Source organism: Aquila chrysaetos, chromosome 24 (genome assembly GCF_900496995.4).
Source record: "Aquila chrysaetos chrysaetos chromosome 24, bAquChr1.4, whole genome shotgun sequence".
NCBI lineage: Eukaryota > Metazoa > Chordata > Aves > Accipitriformes > Accipitridae > Aquila > Aquila chrysaetos.
Genome location: NC_044027.1, coordinates 9,991,219 through 10,016,705, shown reverse-complemented (window position 1 = coordinate 10,016,705; position 25,487 = coordinate 9,991,219). Strand labels below are relative to the sequence as shown.

Here is a 25,487-nt window from a genome sequence, read left to right as displayed (position 1 = left end):
TCTCTCTTAGCCAGTGAAGATAACCTGAACATTTAAAAATTAACATTCCGTATTTCTACAACACTTCCAGTTAAAGGCTTCTAACACCAAGACAAGCTTATAACTTTGTAAAAATACTACCTCTGTTTTACAGATGGGAAAAGCATCACAGGTAGCAAAACATCAAACAACCTGTCCCAGGGACAAAGCCTGGAGAGCAGCACAGGCTGCAGAACCCAGCCACAGTGTTCAACCAGGACAATTCAAGAGTGGGAGCCTCTGCTCATCACCAGGGAAACTACCAGCACAAAAGGGACTGAGGGATGTGTTAGGATGAAGAGGCCACCTCGCAGACCTCACAAGAGAGGAACCCATACAGATCCAAACACCTAATCTCAGCAGACTCGAGGGACTTCCAAACACACAGATCCCAAACTGATCTGCAATAGCAAATTCAGAGATGACAGCGCATGCTTTCCCCCGCAGATACGCTGTCACCGGCAGCACATGGCTGCACCTTTAAGGCATGCAGGCTGCTGACAGCAAGGACCCTGCATTTGCAGTAAACAAAGCACCACAATGGCAACGCCAGGCCAATTAGCAGAATTTCAATTCATTGGCATTTAACAAGACTACGAAGTCATCTTGGGCACGGTGGCCTTTCAGCAGGGACAAATTCTAAATCTCATAATCAGACTCCGTCAACCAGCCTTGCTTAGACAGTTCTTTAACTTCTTTTGTTTAAATTGCTGACTGCCCCATTGCTTGGGTACACTGCAAGTAGCCTGCTTTCACTGAAGCTAATGGCAAATCCCTCCCCGATTTCTGTGTTTTTGGATCAGGTCCCAAGACTCTTTTTAATGTAATACTCTAGTCTATGTAATCTTCTGTCTCATGGAGGGTCAATGCTGCAAACTCTCCTTGCTCTTAAGTCCTATGATCTGTCTGCACTAATTCTGCATACAGGGCATTTACAGGTCCTTAGCTCTCTGCTCATATAGCTCCACATTCACCAGCCCCAGTCAACCATGAAGCCAGGCATCTGCTAAGTAAGAGGGGAAAAAAGAAAACAAAACCCAGAGATTTACCTTACTTCAGTATTCAACCGCACAGTCAGTTTTTCCAATACTCTCATTTTGCACGTGGTACCACACATTCTTCAGAAACTCTGGGAAACAAGCAGGTTATGTTCTGTGCTTGCAAAGCACCATCTATACTTACAGGGCAATAAAAATTAGCTTAATTAATAATACATCAGCAAGAAAATGTTAATGAGCACCCAGCAAGGAAAAGGACTGTTGTCTTATCTCCTTGTGTGGACTCCTTGCTTTGGCAGCAATCAGCAACTGCATCAGCATTACCATCCCAGTGCAAGCTAAGATACCTGACTCATCAGGGAACACATGCAGGAACCAGGGGGCCGCATGTCACCATTTACATTTCTCTTTGAAAGCAGACACTGTTGCATCAGGAGCAGCTCTTGGCAGCTCCACACCAACTTCCACTTGTGGAGTTTTTGTCATTTAAAGAAGAATTTAGAATATCCCTGGGCATCCAATGTATAAATACACATAGACGACGGGGCCTCCTGCAGTCAGCTCTTTGGCCACGTCTGCAAAATATACAGCTCTGCTGACAGAGCCTGCATCGGCTTCAAGCTGCTGACACAACTGTGCTGCTGGATCACAAGCACGTTGGGAGGGAACTGTATCAAACCTCCCTACTCCTGGGAGCTCACCGAGAATATCCGAGCCGTTTCCTTGGGGCCTGCCTGCCCTCGCCAAGCAAAGAGGCACCACAGGCTCAAACCGGTGTGCCACCAGATGTCTCGGCGAGGTGTGTTTCAAGGCAGGTAACGGAAATCCCCTCTCCCAGCTGTTTTTTCTCCATGCTGCCTCCCCATTGCAGGAGGCTGTTTTGGCAGGAGCCAGCACCCCACGAGTAAGAGCCCGGGGCTCGCAGCTGCCAACGCAGCTCTGACACTGGAGCGCATCCACACTGGCACTCGGCCGCAGCGCGTGTTCGTCAAGGGCTCGTGCCGCATGGGGAGGTGGTTTCCTGCAGCCAATGGAGGAGCTGCCGTTTCTGCCTTTCATCAGAAGCGTGGCTGGAAACAAAGGCCCAGTGAAGAAAGGCAAGTTGGCTGGTAAAACTTCCTAGCACTAGCCAAGCCTCAGACCTGAGAAATCGCCCTCATTCCTCATCACCTCCTGACCTTCTCCTTCGCAGCCAGGCTGCCTCTGGGATCACACCAGGAGCTGTATTTAAGCCCAAATGCTGGCTGGGGGCGAGGAGGATCTTTGTGTCATATGTCATTGCTGACAGCCTCGAGCCACGACACCAGGACAAACAGCAGCAACAGCAATGTAACATGCATCTTGTAATTGCATAAAGCACCAGCATTTGCATCTGCAGCAGTAGGTAAAATTTTAGTCTGCTGTCACACAGGGGCAGAAGATAAATTATGTCTATAAAACAGCCTCAATGCGGATAGTCTAGAGGTGTGGATCTGAGAAGACATCAAACCAATCAGTTTTTAATAAAAGCCATAAATGATTAAGACCAATGTGCCATCAACATAGAGCTGCATGAGAAAAGGTGCTAAACTCTTGGAAACCCAAGAACGTAACCGTATCACCAGCGCGAAGGGTACTTTCAGTAGGGAAGGAGACTATAAAACTCGCAGACAAAGAAATCCCAAAAATGCGGGACTTAGGCTCGGAGTACACTCTGTGTGACAGATACCTGGTCTAAATCTCAAAAAAAGATGGGAAATACAACTTGCAGTGACTGGAAAACAAAGTGGAAATAACCAAGACAGAATATGATCCCCCCTCGCTGGCCTTTTCAAACGATGCAAGCTGGAGGCTGTGCTAACCTCTCCCCACTGTAAATTGTCAAAAGTCAAAGCAGACGAATCTTCAGCAAATGTGCTCAGTAGCAGTTTGTTTGCTCACTGGTGGTGTCTCCCTGGTACAGGGGGATGTTGATTAAAAGACAGCATGGCTCTTCACCTCCCCTCTCCACACACGCTCTGAAAGCTACAGGATCTGGCACTACAGCAAGAGTAAATATTACATCTCATCCGAAAGCCATCTTTAAAGGAACATTCGTTGTTTTTCCTCAAAGTGTGGCAAAAAAAGATTAAATATTCCAGATGTCATCTCCAGGTCCTATAGGACATCTGCTTATAAACAATCATCTTTGCATATTAAGAAGGCATTAAAGCACCAAGTTGAAACAATGCAACCTAGCAGTACTAAAAAATGCTCTTCCTGATCCAAAGAACAAAAGGATTTCTAATGTATGGAATTCACAGCTCCTTAACATTTAAAACATAGAGTTGACAAAAGCTATTACAAACAAGTTTGCAATTAAAACCCCCTAATGTCTCGGTTACCAGTTCAGCAGCAGTGCTTTTTGCAAAGCCTTCTGGGTGTTGATTTAATCTATCAAATATTAATAATGCTCCTCAATTAATAAAATATTTAGACTCATGCTTTATGTTCTCATAATCTTAAGTTTTATGTTCAAACTTGCAGGCCAACAGCATACTAGATGGAATCATATAAACCAGCTCGCAGCCTGATTATTAATCTCCCGAATACATACTCTCTTCTTTACACTGATAAAACCACATTTGATGGGGTGTAAATTTGCTACCTACCCTTTTGGACATAAGAAATGCATCAAAAAACCTAAGTTAATTTCTCAGGTCCCAAAAATGCAAGTGACTTAAACCCCCATCTCCCATTTAGTGCAGGTCCTGATGACCTCCAAGCTGGAGGCACTGCTTCTCCAGCCCCCAAATCCTCCCCTCCACCCTGCGCTAGCACAGATATGGCTGGCGATTCGCAGGGCATGCGGAGCCGACATGAGCTGCACAGCGCTGCCAGCCTCCAGCACCTTCCAGCAAGTCCCTTCCACGTGCCTAAAGCAAAACTCATAGGGAATGAACTTCAGTCAAGGGCAGCATAAAAACATGCCTTGGGTAACACTCCAGGAACTGAGATAATCAAGAGAGGATAAATTAAACTACAGGGAAGAAATAGTAAAATATATATGGCTTTGCTGTCCAGCTGCTCACACCTGGGCTGAGCTAATGCAGCATCAAAAACTGTAGTCAGTTTGGAGCAGGGCACAGCTTTGAAGTCAAAGGCCTTTGGGCATTTGCATTCACTAGACACCAATGAACGTCACGTTTCAATAACTACCTCCTGATATTGCAACAGGCATACTTTCAATTCCCAAATCAACAGCTGGATGAAGCATGTAATTTTGAAACCCATTAATCCTTTCTAAGTCTTCTACCATGCGCATGTTTAATTTCCCACTTCTTGAAACAATGTTATGATTTTTGAGAGAACCTGACTATAGCTTCTGAATGCTCTGGGTCAGCAGTATGAAACCTCCCCAATTACCACTGAAGTTGGATAAAACATTTGGGTAATTTGCCTTCTGGCTTTGAGCCTTTGGGAGAAATTACCTATTAAAACTTTCTCTGAAGCTGCAAGGACTAGAAATGTGTGACTGAAGAAGGTAGATGAGATTCCCCAGAATCCAGGAGCTCATGCTTAAAAAGGAAAAGGGTGGCGGGGGGGGGGGGGGAGCGGAATATATTTCACTGCTGTATTCAAATGCATCAAGAGGTCATGGCCAATAGTCCTGGGGAGACCAGGGTTGCCTTTTGCCAATTAACATGCTAAAATACATCTGTCCACATCTATACTTGAGTTCTAAAATTAATTCAAAATCTGAAGTAGCACTCTGAACAATGCATGGACTTTTCCTCTTAACGTAACCAAGGCCAAAGCACAGCATATTTCAGTTCAGACACCTGGACTGCAATTCTCTTTCCAGAGGTGCCTGTGCTCTCGTGCTGTGTTCCCTTTGGCTCTAACGATGGCTCAAGCCATCAGATTCCTCCTGGCTGCCCTCCATTCTCAGAAGCAATAAACACCACATTCCTCTTCTCTTTAGCAATGAGACAAGCACAAGCAGGTATGTTTTTCTGCAGCATCTCAAGCCTCCTGGACTTGGCTGAAATACTTTGCCCCAAATCACAAGTAATGGGCCTGCTGTGTAGTCTTTGGGCACCACTATTATCTCCACTCACCTCAATTTGCTCAGTTCCCCAGCTCTCTGCTATTGGTTTTGAATGCTGTAGCCACAGCAAGCTCATAACCATCTCCTGGGTCATGTACTGGCCTAGCTGACCCGAGAAGCTATAATCACTTCGATTATTTTTATCCCTGTTTGCATAATTTTACATTTCCCTGTAGCAAATGGGATAAGTCACTTACCTGGCTTTATTTTGAGTTTATCCATGTCAGCCTGGTTATCTTGCTCCGTATTTACTTCCTCCCCAGCTGCGCCACCTGCAAATTTCCTCCCTCTCCTGTGTGCTGTCTCTGCAGGATGATTAGCCGTATGCAAACAGAAGTGGACCTGAATTTTCTGTTCTACCAGTCCATCCCAGTCACTGTCTCCCTGTCCTAAATTGACACTGCTCACCACTGCCTCTGAGAGCTCTCCCTTGAGAAGGAGATATGACACTGAAAAGGATGGATTTAATATTTAATAGCCCACCTCCACCCCCAAGCCAGTCCCTTGTACAGGCAAGCAGCTCAGCCCTACACCATGTCGGCTCACCTTGCTCAGCAGCTGTCCGCAGTGTATGTCAGGCAGTGTGTTTGAATGGTGACTCCTCCGTGGAGCCAAACTATCTTAAATGTAAACTCGGGCAAAACAAGCTGGTACAGAGGCAGACGGCAAGACAATGGTGGGGATCAGGCTGGGCATTAAGGAAACAGGAATCCTCTTGGAAGAACATTTCCTACTTGAAAAGAGGATACGCTGGATGTCCTTGATACTTGGCCTATGCTAGAAATTTTTAATTAAAAGCAGGAAAGCCTTTCTATTTTAGACACAGCGATACCAGCATCAACTGCTTTTATAAGTACAGTTTATTCTGGGTTTATATGCATTTCACAGAGCTTGGCAGCCAAGCTAAGCCAGGAAGGCTACAGCTTCCACTCCCTGTCGGATTTACTTTACCACTTCAACCAGTCACCAGCCATCACCAACAGGATGTGCCTGCCCACGCACTGAGGGAGGACAGACACACAACTTCTCCCTGATCTACCTGAGACACAGACAGCTAGATGAGCCTTTCAGTGGCGACCTTTGGCTTCCACGATGGTCAAGGAGGGGGAAATCTCCAGCAAAACATGTCTTGAAGCACTCAAACAGACCCGTTGAACCTCTCGCAGTCCTGCACAAAACACAACCACCTTTGACCTCCTCCTTTTCTGGGACCCAATGACCCAAACCACAGGCACCAGCTGTGGTCTGCTCCAAGCACTTTGCCAGGGAAAAGCAAGAGGAATGCAGCCTGCTGCCATCCCCTCCACAGCCACACGTGTGGCGCAGAGAGGCCACATAGGCGGCACTGCCCCAGCTTCAGGAGGGGATCACAAAAGACAGATCACAAAATGCCAGGGAAGCTGACAAAGAGCAAGGCCGCAGACTAGCATTTCAGATCAGTGGCAACGCAACAGTATCAGTCCCTAATCATTTCGATATCAGCTGCTCTCATGCACATTTGGAAGTGCGATACCCCAGGGTACCGGCACATCACTCTCTGCTAGCGGCAATGAACCGCTAAGGGATGCTAATGCCTTCATCAGCTGGCACAGCTGTTAGCAAGGTGAGTGCCCATCCAGCTCTATCTGCCAGCACAGCTCTAATCAGCTCCCTCCACGGAAGAGCTGTTTGTTTGTTCTTCTTGTTGTTGTTGGGGTTTTTGCTGGTAATTGCATCTCTACCAGGACTTCTGCTGACACAGCTATGGTGGAGGGGAGAGCAATTTCTTCGCATTCATGGGCAGATAACTAAGTCGGCAAAACTTCTCAAATGTAGACCAACCCTCTGCTTTGGAAAGCAAAATATAAGCTACCTTGGTCTAAAAAACAACTCTAAACTAATACAGCAACATCCACAGCAAGGACTTTTATTCGTATGACTATTTCAGCAAGGAAAAATGAAAAATCATCCTCTCCAGCCAGCATAATTATATTGGAAGAGCTTTTTTTAAAGTGTAAACCAGGCCTTTGATTCTGCCTTGACTGACAAAAAAGGTTCTTCGGATGCTTTCTTCAGTCACGTTGGCTCAGCCATGTTAGCTTAATGCAACTGAAGGGCACTTTTAAGGCTTTCTTAAAACTTCAGAAGTCGTATTTGCCCGTTCTATTATTATTTAAAGTTTCTCCACGTGGAAGAAAAAGATGAGCTCCCAAAGGGCCTTTGCTAGCCCACAGCTTGCTCCACATGCGAGAATTCATGTTGGGAAAGTAGATGTTAGCATCCATTCGACACAGGGTAAAATTTCGTCATGGACAGGACAGCGTGTAATTTTAACACGTTAACAAAGTAACCCTTGTGTGAAAGTCCCTAACTGATAAAGTTATAAACTCTCCTCACGAGGTGTTCAGTATCAGAGAGAGGAAAAAAACTTCTTTCTTCATACAAAGACACAGCTAAGATGTTGCAAACCATATTAACCCTGGTACTCCAGAAGAAATGTAACAAAAGTGGAAACACATATTTTGTCCATGTTCACAGTCTCATGTCAATGTAGTATCAACATCCCTCACTGCGCTAAGGAGACTGAGGAAAACAGCTGTCCTGCAGCCATCGAAACATGCAGGCTTCCAGACAGCTCACAAAGGAGAAAAGATGACGGGGTTTAAAATGCACCAAGTTTTCCTGATGTAGCTTACTGAAACAGACTTCGTATTAAAAGCAACAGCCCTGGGAAAGCAAAGCCCTCTCCTCACTTGCGATACCAGCTGGCAGGAGTAAATGAGAGAGGAGGAAGGGCAGGGCAGGGCAGGCCTGAAAGAAGCACTGGATTTCGCATCACCTGCAAAACAGAAAGTGGGAAACTGAAGAAATCATCTACGTGCTCACTGCTCAAAGGCACTGCTCATTAGGTCCTGGCTTTTCCTATTATCACTCCTGCACTCGGTGGCCTATTACAGCAACCTCCTTCCAGCCAGGGACCCGTGAATAGGAAGCGCTTTGACATGAGTGAATGTTGCCCCTTAATCCAGTAGGGAGTTCATTGAACAGGCGGAGGGCTGCCTACAGAGCTCCCGGCACCAGCTGGCTGAGGGGATGAGAGCAAGGATCAAAGCCAGGGCAAAGCCATAGCACCGCAAGCCTGATTTGCGAAACTGCTCAGCCTGTTGAGTCCTCGCCTTTAAAAGGTGGGGAGCTGCTGGGTGCTGAACTCGTCGGAGATCCGGCCTCAGCTGAGGGTGCTGAGCAGTGGGGAAATCTGTCCTCTATGTGGCTTGCATGCCATCTCTTCACTTTAAAGATCAAAGCTGCATCTCCAGAAAAAAAGGTGTTACAGATCAGAACAGATAGGAGGAAAAAAAAATGATGAAAAATGCAGTGTGACTTCTGAAGAGAACCACTTCATTCAAAGCCACACACACACCTTACTTCCTGCTTAGCATGCAGGCACCAGCCTTCCTGAGGTTAGCACGAGCCTGAGGAAAAACATCGTGGCTTGAAACCTCCCTTTTCAAGCTCACACCAAACGATCATTTTAGGAAACACACAAACACAAGGTCAGCTGATTCTGTGTGCTAAACTGATGCAAACTGGAGTAGCAGCATCAAATTCTATGAATCTGCACTACCATAAAACTGGCTGAGCAAGACAAACTCAATTCCTTAAACTTTACTCTTCAGTGCTGTATTCACAGTAGGTCTAAAATATGTAAAAGCCCCAAACCAGACTGGATATAAGACACCTGCTAAAAAGCACCAACAGCAAAACCAGGCTTCTCTGCAGCAATATGTTTATTGCACCTAATGACTGCAGCACAGCTACCTACCTGGCAGCTCAACAGTTTCCTGAAGCACAGAGATTACTTGGGGCAGCCTCCGAGTAAGGCATCCAGAAGAGAATAACCACCGAAGTTTACAACTCAGAACTTATGAAGAACTTGGTGCTCGGAGAGATTCTCCCTCACCCATCAACACTAAGATCTGGCAAGAAGCTATTCTATACTGGAAGCTTTTGTCTTGAGTTAGCTGACTGCCAACAACTTTGTCTGCAGCACTCTTCTGACCGGCCCACTCCCATCCAGCTCTTTGCTCAGAGCAAATATCTCCTCCCAGGAACACACCTCTGCACCTCTCTTGACCAAGTGAAATAATCCCTTGTTTCTGCTCCATCTGGCACGTGGCAGAACACCACAGCTGTGGGATGTTGGTCCTTGCTCTCCCCCGCCAGCACCAGGGAAGCAAAGAGCATCTCCTCCGGTCTCTAAATTCCAGCCTGATTTATACCAACTTCCTCCCCTCTGGCCTCAGAGGGGTATAAGCAAAGGCAGATCTGGCCTCAGATTTAACTGAGTGTATGGGGGAGGGGAAGAATTAAACTCCAAATGAGTCACTGTTCCCTCCACGGCAACATCTGTGGATATTAAGCCTGATTCTAAGAGCAATGTTTCTTAAAGCTCTGCATACAGAGCAGACCCAGCCAGGACTCCTGGGAGATGCTTCCCAAAATAAAAGGTGTGCATCTGTAGTGTTACAACTAACCTGTGCATTAAGAGTTGATGGGTTATGAGCCAAGTCCTGCCCCGGTTACAGCGATGCCATTCTTCTGAAAGCAATCACACCGAGGTAGCCGAAGGCAAAACTGGACCATGGAGTCACAAAAGCACCCGAGGGCTGATTCCTCTATCACATGGCAAGATAAACACCTGATCCTCTTCAAAAGCACAAAGGAAGGGCAGCAGGATCAGGCCTTGAGATGCAGTTGTGATGGAACAGGAAGTATAAGGAAAGCCTTGGACAAAACTCCCATCAAAGATGACGGGAATCTTGTCTGAGTGATAAATTCGAGCTGTCTTTGCAGCACTTTGCAAAGAACTGCTGTTGCCACCTGCGTGGCCGTGCTACAGACTTCATCCTGCACCGGGCAGAAGTTCCCTGCCGCAGCACAACCCTCTGAACACAGTATTTCATGGAGAAAGCTGGGGAAGCCTGCAGCACTGCCTGCCACACCTGAACGGTAAGGTGTAACCCAGCTGTCGGGAGATGCTGATCGGTAAGTAACTACATCCGGCTACAGTTACGGAGCATCCACTCATCTCCAGCTCTTATGCAGTTTGCACATGAACGTACACCTCTATTATTAACTCGTTGCTCTCTTTGTGCATGTGAAGGCTCAGCAGCCAGCACGCTGCAATCTAGTGTTCACCTGAGGGCAAACAGACTTATAAAAAGAGTTTATATTCTCTCACAAAAGCGAGGGAAAAGTTTCAGTCTGGCGTAAAGCAACACAGCAAGCGCAGCCAATGTTTCAGCTCCCTGTGCCACTCGCGTAATTTTATGGGGTAGTCGAGCTGCGTGCTGCACTCTTTGGGGACGCTTACAGATCTGGCTAATCACGGCTAATTGTCATTACATGGCAAACTTCATTTCCTTTGGGGATTTTTGGATGCGATTCCGGTATCTCCTCGAGCCTCGCGCTCAGGGCGTTTCAAAGCCCCGCACCGGTAACGGCGGTCACAGCCCTGCGGAGGCCGGCACCGCGGCAGCCCGGGCTGGCCGGCCGTCGAACCGCAAGGAGGCCGCTGCGCCCCCCGGGCACGTCGCGGCCCTCCCTTCCCCTCTCGCCCTCCGACAGCCGGGGGAGGGAGGCTTTTTCCGCCCGGCTGACGGCCAGGGGCGGTTCTGGGCCTGCTTCGGCGCGCCGCCCCGAGGGGGAGAGCCGGCCCGGGCTCCGCAACGGGGAGCTGAGCCGCCGCGCCGGGCCGGGCCGCGCCGCTCGGCCTCTGAGGAAACTCGGAGAGTTTTCTGAGGAAAAACTCCGGGTCCTCCTCTCCGAAGGCAGCTCCGCAGCCCTCCCGGGCCCCGGTTCCTAGAAAGCCGGAGGCCGCGGCCGCCCCCCCGGGAGGCGGCCGGAGGCACTACAGCCCGCCTGACGGCGCGCTTCCCCTTCCCGCCCGGCGCGGCGGGGGGGGGGGGGGGGGGGGGGGTCCGGCCGCCCCTCCGGCGGGCGGCGGGGCCGGGCCGGCAGGCTCCTCCCGCCGCGCGCGCGGGGCCGGGCTGCCGGGGGCGGGCCGGGGGCCGGGGGCCGGGCCGGGGCCGGGGCCCGCCCCGCCGCCGCGCGGGCCCGGGGCCCTGCATGCCTCATGCCTGCCCCCGCGCGGGCGCGCGCGCGCCCGCCGCCCGGGACCCTGCATGGCTCATAGCGGCGGCCCGGCCGCCGCCGCGCCCCGCCGGCCCTGGACTCTGGATGGAGCCGCGCCAGCGCCGCCCGGCGCCGCCGCCGCATGGGGCGGCCCCGGAACATGGATGGCGCCCTCGCCGCTCCAACCCCCCCCCCCCCCTCCGCCCCCGCCTCCGCCAGACGCACTCGCTCCCATTGGGGGGGAACCCCGGAACCTGTATGGCCCATACCACTGACTCACCGCGGAGGGGTGTTACTTATACAGAGTCCCGGGCCCCCCTACACACAATGGCAGCAGCTCCCACATTCTTCCCCTCAGAGGAGTTGGACTGAACCATGGGGCGGCGGGGGCACGGCCCCCCTCCCGGCCTCCGACAGAACCCGCCTGGCCCTGGGCGATACCACTCCACGCTCCCCCATCTTCCTTCCCCCCGCCCGGGTAGATGGACGCCGCCGCTCTCACTCACCTCGGCATCCACTGTGGCCATGGCCGGAGCCCCGGAGCGTAGCCCCGCCCCCTCGGCGGCTCCTCACGCCTTGGCTCCGCCCCTTTCCCCTCATTCTTCTCAATGGAGACGCTCCGCCGGCCACCGCGCATGCGCGCGGCAGCATGGCGGCCCCCGCGGGGCTCCTCTGCCCGTGCGGCGTCATGGCGGCGCCCGTCGGGCGGCTGCCGTACGGCTGGAGCGGGGCTGGGGGTGGGCTGAGGATGGGGTGAGACGGGGACAGCGCAGCCGTGGGGACAGGGCCCCTCGCTCCCCACGCACGGCCTCGCCGGCCCCCCCAAACCACGGACGCTTCACTGTTGGCACCGAGAGCTCCCGAGACGGTGGCTTTGGCCCCTCGCACCGCGGGTTTTATCCCCCACCCGCGGCCGCAGCTCGCCCCCCCCCCCCCCCCCGTCCGGCGCTGCTGGGGGGCAAGAGCACAGCCGTTCCTAACGGAGAGATGACGAGTTGCCCGAAGCGTCAGGAGAACCCCGCCGTGACAGTGCCCAGCGGCAGCGCTTGCCCCAAATCCGAAACAAAACCCGTGCAGGAAGATCCCAGCAAGAGTAGGAGTCCCTCCATCCTCCTGCCAAAAAACTACCCTTTGAAAAGCACCTCCTGGTGGAACTTCTCCCACTTTTGTGTTATTTTGATGCGTGCAAGCTCTCAGGAGTCCGTCTTAGCTAAAGACGGGGATGGACGTGCCAGGGAGGAGGAAGCCGCTCTCCCCAGTCCTGCCCCAGAGGGTCCCGTGGGGGGGGGTTGGGGGGTCATTTCCAGCCACTTCACTCCCTTTCCCACACTCCTAGCACCCACAATAGCTGCTTTCACCTTCCCAAATCCCACAGGGCCCCTCCTAATGCCCAGGCCCCTAAATCCATGATTCCAAAACAATTAGCTCTTTTACAGCTCTTCGGTAAAGCAGAAGATACCGCAAGGGGGGAGATAAACACCTCCAAGGGCTCCTTAGCCCCACAGCTGCTTCGGCTGCCTCCCAGGGAAATCACACCAGCACCGGGGAGACGCAGGAACAGGCAGATGCCGCTGTACCCGCCTCCCCGGGCAGGGGAGCGCTTGTTTCTTGGAGGGAAAGGGGAACTTTCGAGCGCCCCGACGTCAATTTACACATGTATTATCAGTAGGAACGACGCTCCCTCCCTTGGCCTGCAGCCCCACGCCAACACGGAGGGCAGACGGCTGCGAGGTTTCATTTGCTTTGCGGTGAGACTCTCGCCCTCCAGCACCCCAAGTCGTGCGGGCAGCGGCCGTGAGGGGCCCTGGGCACCATCTGCTTCTGGAGACTTTCTCCAGAAACCCTGGCCCGCTGCCGGGGTCACATCTGGGGTTACCACCGCCCCCGTCCCGACACCTTTGCTGCACGGGTGCTGCTCCATTAGCACCCGCGGGGCGGAAGGCCATCGCTGCATCAAAAGATGCACTTATTGAAACCAGGAGGATGTGGGATGGCAGAGCGCGCCGGTGCCCGCACGAACCCGCGTGACTCAGGATTTGGCCCCAGTTCTGACAACGAAGCGACCTCGGCGCTGCCAGACCCGCACCGGGGAGCCCAGCACGGGCCACGCGCTGCCCTAACTCCTCCGTCGAGCCCTGGCCCTCGGCCGCCCCGCCGGGCTGACAGCCCCGAGCCCCAGCCCGGGGCCGATCCCCGCTCCTGCTCCTGCAGAGCCTCCCCCGCGGCAAACCACCAGCCTCGGGGTGTGGAGGAGGGGTTGGGGGGGGGGCGGGTGAAGACCCCTCAGGCGAGGCCCCAAAACACAGCGAGAGGCGAAAGCCGGCGGCCCCGCTCCCCCGGGCGCTGCGGGACACAGCGAGGCCGGCCCGCGGCCCGCCGGCAGCCGGGCGCTGCCGCCCTCGGGCGGGGAAGGGCCCGCCGGCCCCCGCGGCCTCCCGGCGGCCCCAGAGCGCGGCCCGGCGGCGGCGGCGGCGGCTGGTGCCCCCGCCCGGCCGCGCCGCGGTCAAAATAAGAGTCCCCGGGCCTGAGGCGGGACCCGCCGCCGCCGGGGGAGGCCCTGCCCGGCCACCACCTCGCCCCCCGGCCTGCTTCATCCCATCAGAGCAGCGCCTACCCCAGTTTAGCAGCAGCTAATTAATTAAGCCCCCAGAGAACCCCACTCTGCAGTGGCAGCTCCGGCAGGGCCAAGGCAGCATCCCCGCGGAGCCCCCACCGTGGCCCCTCCGGTGCCTGCCGCTGCGTGGGGACCCCCGGGGGTCCCACGGCTCCCTGCCTCAGGCAGGCGAAGGAGCTGAGCCAGCTGAGGATGGTGCTGGCAGCGACGGGCGTCCTTCCCCCTTCGCTCCCCCCCCAGGACGGAGCGACCGTTCCCCGCACAAACTAAAACCCCCAGCACCTCGAAACGGCGCGTCAGGAAAGCCTCGGCTCCAGCGAGGGCCAGCGTCGCCCTGGAGCATCACCACCATCCTGCACTGGGGATGCTCAACTTGACGTGGGAGGACGGGAAGGAGGGAATCGCCCGCCTTCATCCCTGCTCCTACAAACCACCATGCACCCAGGTCCCAGCACCCGCAGGGGCCCTCGCGCCTTCGGGACGGGGGCGAGGGGGAGGGCGGTAGGGCAGGACGGCCGATCAGGCCCGTGGGTCTGGTGGCACTTCTCCCCTTCCATTTGCTGGGGCTCCGTCTTTCCCAGCTGGAGCCGGGGACGCTGCAGCCACTGGGACAAACCTCCCTGGGCCATCAGGAAGGGCAGAGGCTCCCGCAAGAAGCAGGAATAACCGGGAACCCGTAGAGCCCTCGCAGCCCATGGTCGCCTGCCACGGCTCTCGTCCCACCTCAAACCCTGCAGCTCCACCGGTGTAGCCTCACGTGCTAATTAACGCGAGAGGGGCGAGGACGAGCTCTGTTTCGCCACGAACTCCCCATTTTCCTGAAGCAGCTGCTGCGAGCCCCAGAGAGGAGCCGCGGAGCCCGGGGCAGGGGCTCAGCCCCAGGCAGCGTGGGGCCAGCAAACAGCTTGGCCATGGCGGCTCCGGCTCCGGCTCCGGCTCCGGCTCCGGCTCCGGCTCCGGCTGCGGCTCGGCCCTCCAGCCGGGCTGACATCGCCCTCTCCCGCACCGAGCGGGGCGAGCAGGGACGGACCTCCACATCCTGGGATTCCTGCCGGCAGGAAGAGAACAACCCCACCGGCCCAGTGCTTCCTCCGGCTGGGAGTCCGAGTGCTTCCAGCTGGACCTTTCTCCATCGTGGGAGCAAGGGACAGTTTAGATCACCCCGCCTGTGTTTTCCCACCCCAACGGTGCCCCCACTACGTTGGAGGAGACGTGGCTTTGCTTTAGCGTGCAAAAGCTAGAAATCGGCTTTTGAGCTTCAGCTGTAGACGCGGATGCCTCCTCTGAAAGCCAGGAACCACTTCTCGCTGGCTCTGCCAGGCCGTCCCAGCAGGTCTCGGCGCGCAGACGGCGCTCATCACACATTTACCCCGAGCAAAAGCACACGTGACCTTAAAAAAGGAGATCTTTATTTACGTTTTTCAGTTCTTTACATTTGGTGGTTTAAAACCCAGGACAAAAATACTCCCCAGAAGCCACGGTAAACATGTAAAACTGATAGTTTACATTTTAAAATCCAGTAATAAATTGCACAGAAGTCTTAGGTTGTACAGAGCCATCACAAATGTTGTCGTATAAAACCCCAAAATCTGTAAAGAGAACCACAGGAATAAAGAATTACAGCCACGAGTATTGGTACAAGAAAGGGCACAAGTTTTGAGGGCTTTACCCCACCAGCCTCTCTTGGGGAGGAAGGATGGGACATTCCTGTTGCAGATAGTTGGAAATATTTTAAAATACAGCATTAAAAACCCAATGGACCCCAGAACACCCTTTATCTCCTCTCTTGTGCTGGCTCAACAGGAAAGCTTCCTAGGAGAAAATACTTAACTTTTACAAAACTACTGGAAGTTCAGTGGAAAACTAAAAAAGAATCACCATCCAACAAAAAGAAGAGCCTTTGCATCCCCCATCTTCTCTTTCCCCATCTCCTGCAGGCAGCGGGACAACAGGTGCCAAACCAGAGTTTAGTAGGACACAAACAACACTGAAAAAGCCAAAAATACGGAGGTGGCACATGTGGAGAGCGGGACAAGGACAAAGCCATGAAGGACAAAAAAGCAGCAGCAGGGAAAAAAAACGACGGAAGATAATTTTGGTATTTTCCATTGAATGCTGAGTTTGGAAACAATTAGTTCACAAGCTTCACTCACGCTCCATCACTTCCCCTCCCCATTTTAAACAAAACCAAAACCAATTGCGTAAAAAATTTGAGCCCTGTGCACTGAAGTTTTTTACCCAGAGCTGGGTTTGGAAAAAAAAAAATGGGCTTTTTTCCTCTTTATTCCAGAGTTCAGAAAGAGGAGAGAGGGATAACCTGGCGCCTACAGGAGCTGTTGAAAGAGGTTGAAGCCAGAGAGGCTGCTGCAGAGAAGAGACAGCAGCGAGGCAGAGGAGAGGGATTGTCCACTCGCCCTCTCCAGAGGGGACCATACTCAGACCCAAACATTGGTTTTAGCCCCATCGTGCTCATCCAAAGTACTCGTATACCCTGAGGACCTTGCTGCTATAGCACCCTGAGGCTACAGCTGCGGGTAGGTTTAAGAAGAGCTGGACTAACTCCTCCATCCTGCAGTCCTGGACCGTTTCAAAGGGGTCTGTGAATCATGAACAAGGCTCTTTGTGTCAGGCTTCGATTCCCTGCCGCAGCGCTGGGGAACAGGCAAAGCCGGGCAGGAAGGTTGAAAACCACAGTGCTTTGCCAGTTATTTCTGTCTGCTTGCACAACAGCGAGGTTGCTCAGAGACAAACTTAGGGTGATGCCCTGCTGCATCCTGGCCAGAGCTGCCTCACAGGTCTGAGCGAGGCCTCTCTCTGCAGGACCTGTGTGTGCCCAGCCCTAGCATCCAAAAGAACAAGGACCACCATGAGGTCTAGCTCCAGCTCCTTCCTGCTCCCTCCACAGCAGCCAGCGGAGATGGACACTCCTCACCAGTGAAGAAGAATGTGCCCATTTGCTCCTTGCTTTGCAAAGGGGACACCATGTACAGCAAGAGGTGAACGACCGGTCTCTAGCAAATACAATCTGGGAGAGCAAGCTCAGGTGCACAGGAGCACTTGCAGAGACACAGGGCACAACACAGGAACTGTGAGAGATACAGCTGGCCTCTCCTCTCCACAGCCTCCACCATGAACAGTGCATTCCCAGCTGTAAAGGTTAAACGAGGAGGACAGATGCTGGCTGGGGGTATAGAAGGGCATCCCAGGGGCTCTGGCCACAGTAACCAAACAGCATTCCAGTTTTCCAGCCAAGGAACATGAGCTGGACACATCACCAGCAGCTCAGCTTCAGGGATGGAGAACAAGGAACCGGGAATCCAGTCCCAGCCCAGGCTGCCTCTCCCACACCCCGGCTGGATCAGGAGCCTGTAGCCCAACCCAGCACTTCCAGAAGGACTGACAGCTCATAGGAATTTTTCCAGAGGTGTGAAAGGGATTTGGGTTGAGGGCTGAAAGAAGGGATAGGTACTGCCAACAGCAAGGAAGGCCACAGGAGCTACGGGCTGAGCTAGGCAAAGCAGGTTCAACTAACTGGGAGGAAGAGCACTGGGGAAGAGACATACTGTTATGAACAAACAAGCACCTGCCTTTGACCCCCTGCATATCAAGGATACTTTTCATGGCAGGCACAGACCACCAGGCAAGGGAGAGAGTCTTGAATAATAAAAGCTGGATAGAAGCATAAGTTGAGCAGAGGGTGAAGAAGGATCCTCGTGTCTGAGACACAGATCACACCTAAGGCTACTCACAATGACAACATTTAGGCAACACCTATATGCTTCAGACATGGTATCACCAAACTGTGGGTGTGGGGAGGAACCTTCTTCCATTTTTAGTAAGTTTATTCCAAATGGCTCTTTAGGAGAGGGCATGGGCTGGTGGTCTCCAGCCCTTCCAGCCAGACCTTGGCTGTTCCATCTCTGTTCTCCTGAAGGGAGATTCCACTCTCCCCTTCCTCCCCACCAGCCCACCTCTCCAGTGAGACACCAGAGAGCACTGCCCAACACCCATGGGCCACTTGGACAAACCATGGCTTCGGGACCCAGGGCCGGGGAAGCAGCAGTGCAGTGGCTGCTCTCTCCAGAGCTGAGCCCACATAGTGCCAAACTCCCTCCAACCATCTGGAACTATGAGCCCAGCATCACAGTCAGGCTGCACCATGCTTGTTGCCCCCGAGCTGCCTTGGCAGAAGTCACCAGCCTTCCTGGTGAGAGCAAAAAACTTGCTTCATTTTGTAAGAAGTCAGCAAGGTGCATTCCTGGATTTGGCATGAACAGGCACATGGGTAAGCATCAGAAATGGATAAAAAAGCACAGCATTTCTCTTAGAATAATTTATTAAATACAGCATTAAAATTTGTATTTCTGAATTCAATCATTAAAAACAAAACTTCATCTCATATATATATATATATATATATATATTCAGGAACAATGACAATCATCCTATCAACATTGGTGCATGTTGTGCCAGCACTGCTCAGAACGGCACCTTCTCTACACTATACTTAAAGCAGTTCAACACTTAAAAAAAAATAAAATAAGATAAAAAGCATTTGCAAAGAAAGAGTGCAAAGCAGGGTGTGTCCCTAGCTGCCTGCCAGGGGTGTGCAGAGGCAGGCTAAAATGAGGAGGCAGAGGCTGTAGTGCTCCTAACAGGTTTGTTAAATATTGCCTGCCCAGCGTGAGGCAGCATGGAGACCAATTCTCAGAGGTGCCAAAGTTCTGCAGTCCATAGTTTCAGCCATGGCTGGATGCCAGCGGCTCTTAAGTATCTGGTTTGTGGTTTCCTCAGCTTGGGCAGTCAATACTAAAAAAGCTAAACAAGTGGGGGGGAAAAGCACAAAAGAAAAGTGTTGTTTTACATCCACCAGCTTCTTCCCCCGACCTGCCAGGTCCAGCGGAGGCTGCAAATGAGGTGTAGCACTTTGTGTTCCCACTCACTCATTTTCACATCCTGCTGTGGCTCGAGAGGCGGCTCAGGAGACAAGCGGTAAACCAGTACCAGCTCACAGAGAGAACAGTCCCCAGGCCAAGCACCCTCGCGCACTGGCTTGGCAGCGTTGACTGCTCCTGCGAGAGACCCCAGGCTGAGCCTCGAGGGAGTGTCATCCCAGAAGGAAGGGCTTCCATGGACAGGGTCCTTGGGCAGACTCAGAGGTAGCATCGGACAGACTTTTGTAACTTGATTGTCATGTAATTCTCGCCTGCCGAAGGCAGTGGCAGCTGAGATGGAGAGAGCACCCTGCAGGGGTGGGAGATGGGACACGGGGGATCTGGTCCCCCCCACTTGCAGACTCACTAGCGCTGTTCGTCCTGGGTGCTGCAGTCTAGCAGCAAGCAAGGATGGACTCTCTCCTACAGGGCTTTTCAGAGAAGAGTCACCCTTGCTGAAAAAGGCCAGAAGCTGGCTGATGGGCACCCCATGGTAACACCGGGCTCTCCCTCCACAGCTCACCAGGGCCTCTTGGGTTATGAGCAAGTGCCCCAGCAAGCTCCCTGCTGCCAGAGCCTGCTCTCCTCTCGCTGCATGCAGGCAGTGGTGCAGCCCACTGCGAGAGGACCAAAGGCTGCCGGTCACTCACCCCACAACACAAGTATAGCAAGGGCTTGTGCTTTTGGCTTTTTAAGAGTCCCTGACCTTCCAAACCTGCTTACTCCAAGAAACCTCCTGTTTCAGCTACCCTTAGGACCTATGAGGACAAGGAGGAAGGGCTGTCAAAACCATTTCTGGAGAGCACATGGCCCCTAAAAGAGAAGAAAAAGTCCACACAGCCCAGCCTTCACCTACAGTGGAGACATGCCAAGTCAGGAGCATTTCAGATAAGGCATCGCAGGTGCTTTGATAGTAAAGCAGTTAGTGTTGACTACAGTACTTTAAACACAGGCTGCTGCAGAGGGCATCCCTGGGGCAAAACTGGTTCTCCAGCACTCAGTGCAGCAGAAGGAGACGGTTCAGTTTCCCAGACCTCTCCTACACACACACACGCAAGCTGCTCTGGCTGCCCTTTTTGTTTTCTCCCCACTCCTAGAAAGAGACTTAAAAAGCCCAGGCTGGGATGTGCCATTTACCCCACCAAGCAGCCAGAGAGCTAAAAAGACGCCTTGTGCTGTACCAGACTTTGCAGTAGGCAGGTGAACCGTGGCGCCTGGGGGTGGGCAGCGCCAGCGGGACTCGAAGCAGGGGAGGCTAGTTGCCGTTGCTGATGCTGGAGTTGGCACTGCTGCAGCTCTGCTCATAGGATGGAGGCGCCTCTGCGGGGGAAAGAAAGAGCAAGAGCAGTTATGGTGGGTGTTTCGGAGGTTCCCTTCACCCCAGGCTATGTAACTCGGTGCAGAGTAAAGCAAACTGCCAACATGTACACATCATGCATGCAGGCACTCTCTCTCCAGGACCCTATAACCTGCCCCGCTGAAATACATGGGGTTCGTGTGTGCACACACAGAATTTGAGCCAGCCAGTCCCACCCCTGTCCTGATGCCTACAGGGGTTAAAATCAGCACCTCGAAGTCCTGTTCTGTTCTTCTCCTTTTTTCACAAGCATTCTCGTGTACTCCAACACGTCCAGATCACAGGTGACCTGTGCTCCATGTGCCCCAGCCAGGGCTGAAGCAACACATCAAGTGTCTCATTACCCCAGTGCTAACAAAGGGGTTTATTTGGGTAGGACCGTGCTAACAGTCTGTCTGTGCTAACGGACACCGCTGGTCTCTGCCAGCCCAGCCGCCTGGGACAAGCACGGCCCCGGGAATCCAGCAGGCTAGGATATCCCCAAGCTTTTCCACCCTGGACAGTCTCTCAGCTCCCACCCCCACAGCCTGTGTCTTCAGACCAGCTGCAGGCCCACTCCAAGTCAGACAGAAGATTTCAGTTACATCATTTCCCTGGCTCTGCTCCCACCAGCCTCACCACAAGCCAAGAAGTTTTTCTATCAGTGGGAGGCTGAAAGCTCATTAAGAACAGGGAGATCCTCTCACGACGAGCCCAGGGCAGGCACGGGTATAGACGTGGGAATGGACAGCCAGCTTTTACAGCTGTAAGAGGGGACTCCTCTGGAGGCTAAAGCAGGCAGAGAGATCTCATGATCCCCTCTGACATCAGCCCCTGGCAGGCTGACATCCCTATACTCCCACCCAATTCACAGCTAGTGAAGAGACTCTTGTGGTAGGAAACATCTACCACCACACTGCCAGCCCATTTAGATCTCAGGAAGGGGCTGCTCACCGTATGGGTAGCCCCACGTGCTGTACTCCGGAGGCAAAATGAGCGAGCTGGCCGTGGGGACGGGCACCACGTTCCCCTCAGCATAGTAAGGGACAGTGGCTCCCGTCGACAGGCAGAGTGTGGGATGGTTTGGGGAGCCTGTCTGCTCCGAGTCCACCCTTATCTCCTGGAAGCTCAGTCCTGGGGCATAGCTAAATGGCTGCTGCTGGGAATGGCTTTTGGTGGGGATCGAGACATTGTCCATTGGGTGATAACCACTGGCAGCCTCCTCTTCCTCCGGGGGGGCACTGGGTACCACTGCAGACGGTATGTGCTGGATGGACCGGGAGGGGCTCAGAGGCACCCTGTTCACAGCAATGTTACCAATATAAATGGGGAGAGTAACTGAAACCTCTGGCGACTTGAGGGAAACCTGGAAGAGAAGGAAAAATAGTGGCATCCTTTTCATTATACATTGCACTGGGAAGGTTCACCTGATGCGAGGGCCACCCGCACCACACAGCTACAGAGTTCGGCAATTGAGCTCAACCCAGAAGGGAGCACAGAAGTTGCAGCACAGCCCACTGCCGCTCCCCAAGAGCATCAAGGTACTCACTTGGATGTAGTAGTCAATATGTATGAGGCTACAGCCCTGCAGAATAGACTGGGGCAGTGCCGGAACGAGGATCTGCTCCTTCCATTCTGCATGTTTCCAGGCTTTCACTCCCGAGCCTTCCACCTCCGCAATGGTCCTCAGGTCATAAATCCAGCGCTTGGATTTATAAGCCACTTTCTGTACAGACAGGAGAAAATACAGCTAGCAGAAAGATTGCAGGTGATCTTCTGTCTCCCACAAATATAAGTCAGGACACAAAATCACCCAACTGCTTTGTCAAAGAAGCACAAACACAAACCTAACGTGCATATTACAGAGCAGAAATACCCATTATTATATGATAGACTGAGTTGGTATAAGCAAGACAAGTTCTACCACCTCTTTCCTCAGGAAGGTAGAGAGAAACGGCATTAGCCAGAGGTCTGGACTCTTCGCTGCCACCTCCCAGCCACACACAGCGAGATGCACAATGGTGAGAACTCCCCCAGTTTCACAGAGGCCTCAGGGGGGTGGAGTACTGGTACAAGCCAAAGAATCACCCTTTTGGATGCTTACCTGGAGCAGACTGGCTACCACAGCCCCGGTGTCCCGGCCCGATTTGTTCTCTATGTCCGTGCGGAGCTGGATTGCTTGCCCCACGATGTACCCTTTCAGATCCGAGGTGGCAGTCAAGATAATGTTGCCACTTTTCACAAGCTTGTAGTTGAACTTCTTGGTGATTGACATAGTGTTGGGCTGCTGCAGGACAGCAGAGAGACAGAGAGGTTGGCTCAAGAGAGTCAGAGAGCCTCCAGGAAAACACTCAAGAGATTCAAAACAAGCAAATAGAAATATCTGGTCTAAGAGGATGCAAAGAACCAGCAACACAGCACTACCCAGACAACAGGTCTCACTTCTCCATCCCCCCAGTTTTGCTGTCCTATTAGTTGCTCTTCCTTCCAAAGCAAGTTCCCCAAACCCAGGTCTCTACAAGCACCTGATGGTATTGGCCAACACCTCTCTCTACATGCTGAAAATTCACCTACGTCTTTCAAAGCAACATGCAGAAGAGTCAAAAATCACTTGGAACAGGGACTGATGGCAAGGCAGGACAGATCAGGAGTCCTTGTCCTGCTCTTGCACAGTCAGGGCATGCAGTCAGAGAGTTGTCCAACCACACAATTATTCCCCAGACAGCGCACAGGACAAGGACAAGTGCTGAAGCCTTGGCACTTCCCAGCCACACTGCTTCTTGCTCTTACCTCAATGTCAGGGATGTCGTTCAAGTTGAGAGGGCAGAGAATGTAGAAGATCTTGTTGCACTTGTAGTCCTTGGAGAAGCGAGGTGTGTCTATCACAGCTTTCACCTGATGGAGGACCTTGCCAAAAGGGCCTTCAAATGATGTAGGAGCAGAGGCTGGAATCGAGAGAGAAAGAAAATTATCATAAAGCTGAGTCAGGCCAAGTGTTTCTGAACTGGAAGTATAATCCCTTTAAACAGCTTTCCTCTTTACCTGAGGAGTTCTGCAAGTACCTGAGAGATAGAGCACATGGGGATTCCCCCAAAAAAGACCTGGGGCTGAACACTTAGGTCACTTGAGACCTTGCTGCCAGCTCCTTACAGAAGGGATCCTCTGCAGCCACAGGTGCAAGAGCAGAGATCTTCTCTCTGAGCACACTGTGTGCGGGACAACTGCCTAGTCACAGGCCAGGACCCCTGCGCATGCCCAGAGAGCTCACAGGGTCATGCCTGGAGAGGCATCAGTGACAGTTCAGACCTGGCTTTGCACCAACGCAGAAGGTACCTGCTTGTCTAAGCTTCTCTGCTGTCTGTGGCTGACCTTACACTCCCTAGAGTGTCTCCGGGCCAAGATGCCAGCCTGCCTCTGCCATCCAGCCCAAGTCCTGCTCAGCACAGCTTGACAGGCTGCAAAAGCCAAGGCTTACACAGAAGTGCCTTTTAGCCATTTATCTGCATCATACCTGGCAGCAGGAACTGGAAGGGGAAGTTGTGCTCTCCAGCTGTCAGGACCCCTGCAGGAAACAAGAGTAAAAGGTAAGTGGGAGAGGCCATTGCCTTGGAATGGTGTGATCTAGGGAGCGTGATCTTCTGGAGAGGGAGGCTACCACCTGGGGAACATCACACAACTTGTTCAGCTGCCTACAGCCCACTGGACAACTCCAGATCCAATGAGCAGTGCTTGAGTCAAGAGGAACATCTGCTGCCACCCACCTCTCCTCGGGCCAGGAAATGTCTCCATTCCCCACGACTGGTTCTATGTTAAGATACCCTGGAAATAAGGCAGTTTGGGGCAGGGTTTAAGGGATCCCAGTGCCATAGCAAGTGGTTAGCCCCAGACTAATGACACAGGGCATGGAGAAGGGATGCTGTGTGTTTATCTTTCCTCAAGTAGGCTACAGCCAGTCAGGGAAGGCAAGAAAGCACAGGCACTGTCTGAGGATGGTAAGGTCTAGTGGGCATCAAGCCGCTATAGCCTTAGCCACACACCAAGCTCCACGCAGACTGCACAGTGTTCAGGAGCTAGAACCAGAGGTCCATCTCCCAGGCCTAAATCCACCCCCCGGTGCCAAGAAGGGACCTGCAATACCTCAGCCTTGCTGCTTAGACAACAGGAGCTGAGGAAAAGATTTCTACAACGTTAAAACCTCAACACTGGTTTTCTTCAGCCATATCCCGCTCTGCATCGGTGGCCTTGAGGGCACAGACCAGAGCCAAGACTCAGCGCACAGCTAAAACAACAGCTACAGACTCAGACTCCCCAACCGTATCCACCCTCTGGCACTCCCATCCAGATTCCGGATTCCCTCCCAGGGCAGTGCGATGGCTGAACTGGACCCGCAGTGTGATCCAGTAAAACAGGCAGCTCCCAAAGTTGCCTTCAGTAAGAAAAGCAGTAAAGTTAATCCACATTTGTTAAATACGTGAAAACATGAGAGGTTTTGTTTTTAAAGTGGCAGTGCTAAGAGGAGACCTGTATACCTATTAAATCAAGCTATGTTTATTCTGTTTTGTAGGAGCATTGCTGAAGGTACAAAGACTCTAAATTCGGCTAGTTCTTTTGTTGATGCAAGACAGAGAAGACAGCTTGCCCGTTAGCAATATTGGCTCCACAGAGCTGACAGTAATAGAGTCCTATTGTCAGGGGATTAAGTGGATTACGTGACAGGGGGAGGTGGGGAAGAGAGAAGGGTAAATCCCCCCCACTAACTCTGCGATCCAGGTAGGAGGCAGGGGAGGTTGGCGTTTGACTCGGTGCACCCTTCACGTTATGAAAAACTGCACCTCTGCCCCTCCGCTCGCTCAGCCACCCCACAGGGACCTAAGGACACCCCAGTTAGCGTGCATCCTGCCTGCAGTGCAAAGGCAGGCAGAATAAATATGACAAGCATCCCATAACGTATCACTACAAAGGCAAGCAAGGAGAAAACTAAGAGGTGTCTATTTATACACTTTTTCCTTAAAAAGAGTAGCAAGATTTGCTCATTCCCATCACCCCACCCAGAACACCTCCCCGGTGATTTCTCTCCCTGTCCCCCAAATAAAACCGAATTATGTAGGCTAAAATGCAACACCCGGTCTTGTCACCAGGTGGAGGCACAAAGCCAGTCACTGCCTTCGCTGCCAGGCCTGATGCCTTGCAGAGCTGGGACAGGAACATGTACATGTTGGGCAGCTTCTCCTATTCCCTTCTTGGGAAGCCTCACTCGGTTAATGGCAGTAGCTTGAGATGTAGCAGGTGCCTTTACTTGTTGGTTACGGGGTAAAGCCTGGTTAATATGAATGACTCAACTAACCCAGTGCTTGTTTGCTGCTCCAAGGGTTTCTGCCTTTTATTGGGCACCATTCAATGTTGA

General features: G+C 52.6%; 2 protein-coding genes across 3 annotated transcripts in view; both read right to left on the bottom strand.

Annotated features, from left to right (window-relative positions):
- Positions 1–11,776, bottom strand: part of EHMT1 (euchromatic histone lysine methyltransferase 1) — a 123,512-nt gene extending 111,736 nt beyond the window's left edge. The window contains exon 1 of one of the 2 annotated variants that reach the window (XM_030000060.2): positions 11,706–11,776. In XM_030000060.2, the coding sequence (XP_029855920.1) occupies positions 11,706–11,726 (21 nt within the window). In that variant the 5' untranslated portion in view covers positions 11,727–11,776. The remainder of the gene's footprint in view (positions 1–11,705) is intronic. The other variant, XM_041119839.1, reaches the window with a different exon arrangement.
- Positions 11,777–15,200: 3,424 nt separating this feature from the next.
- ARRDC1 (arrestin domain containing 1) overlaps positions 15,201–25,487 on the bottom strand; it is a 40,820-nt gene continuing 30,533 nt past the window's right edge. Inside the window, exons 3-8 of the mRNA XM_030000605.2 lie at positions 23,595–23,645; positions 22,874–23,028; positions 22,188–22,370; positions 21,633–21,809; positions 21,038–21,449; positions 15,201–20,067 (exon numbers count right to left, since the gene is read on the bottom strand). Of these exons, the coding sequence (XP_029856465.1) occupies positions 20,003–20,067; positions 21,038–21,449; positions 21,633–21,809; positions 22,188–22,370; positions 22,874–23,028; positions 23,595–23,645 (1,043 nt within the window). The 3' untranslated portion in view covers positions 15,201–20,002. The remainder of the gene's footprint in view (positions 20,068–21,037; positions 21,450–21,632; positions 21,810–22,187; positions 22,371–22,873; positions 23,029–23,594; positions 23,646–25,487) is intronic.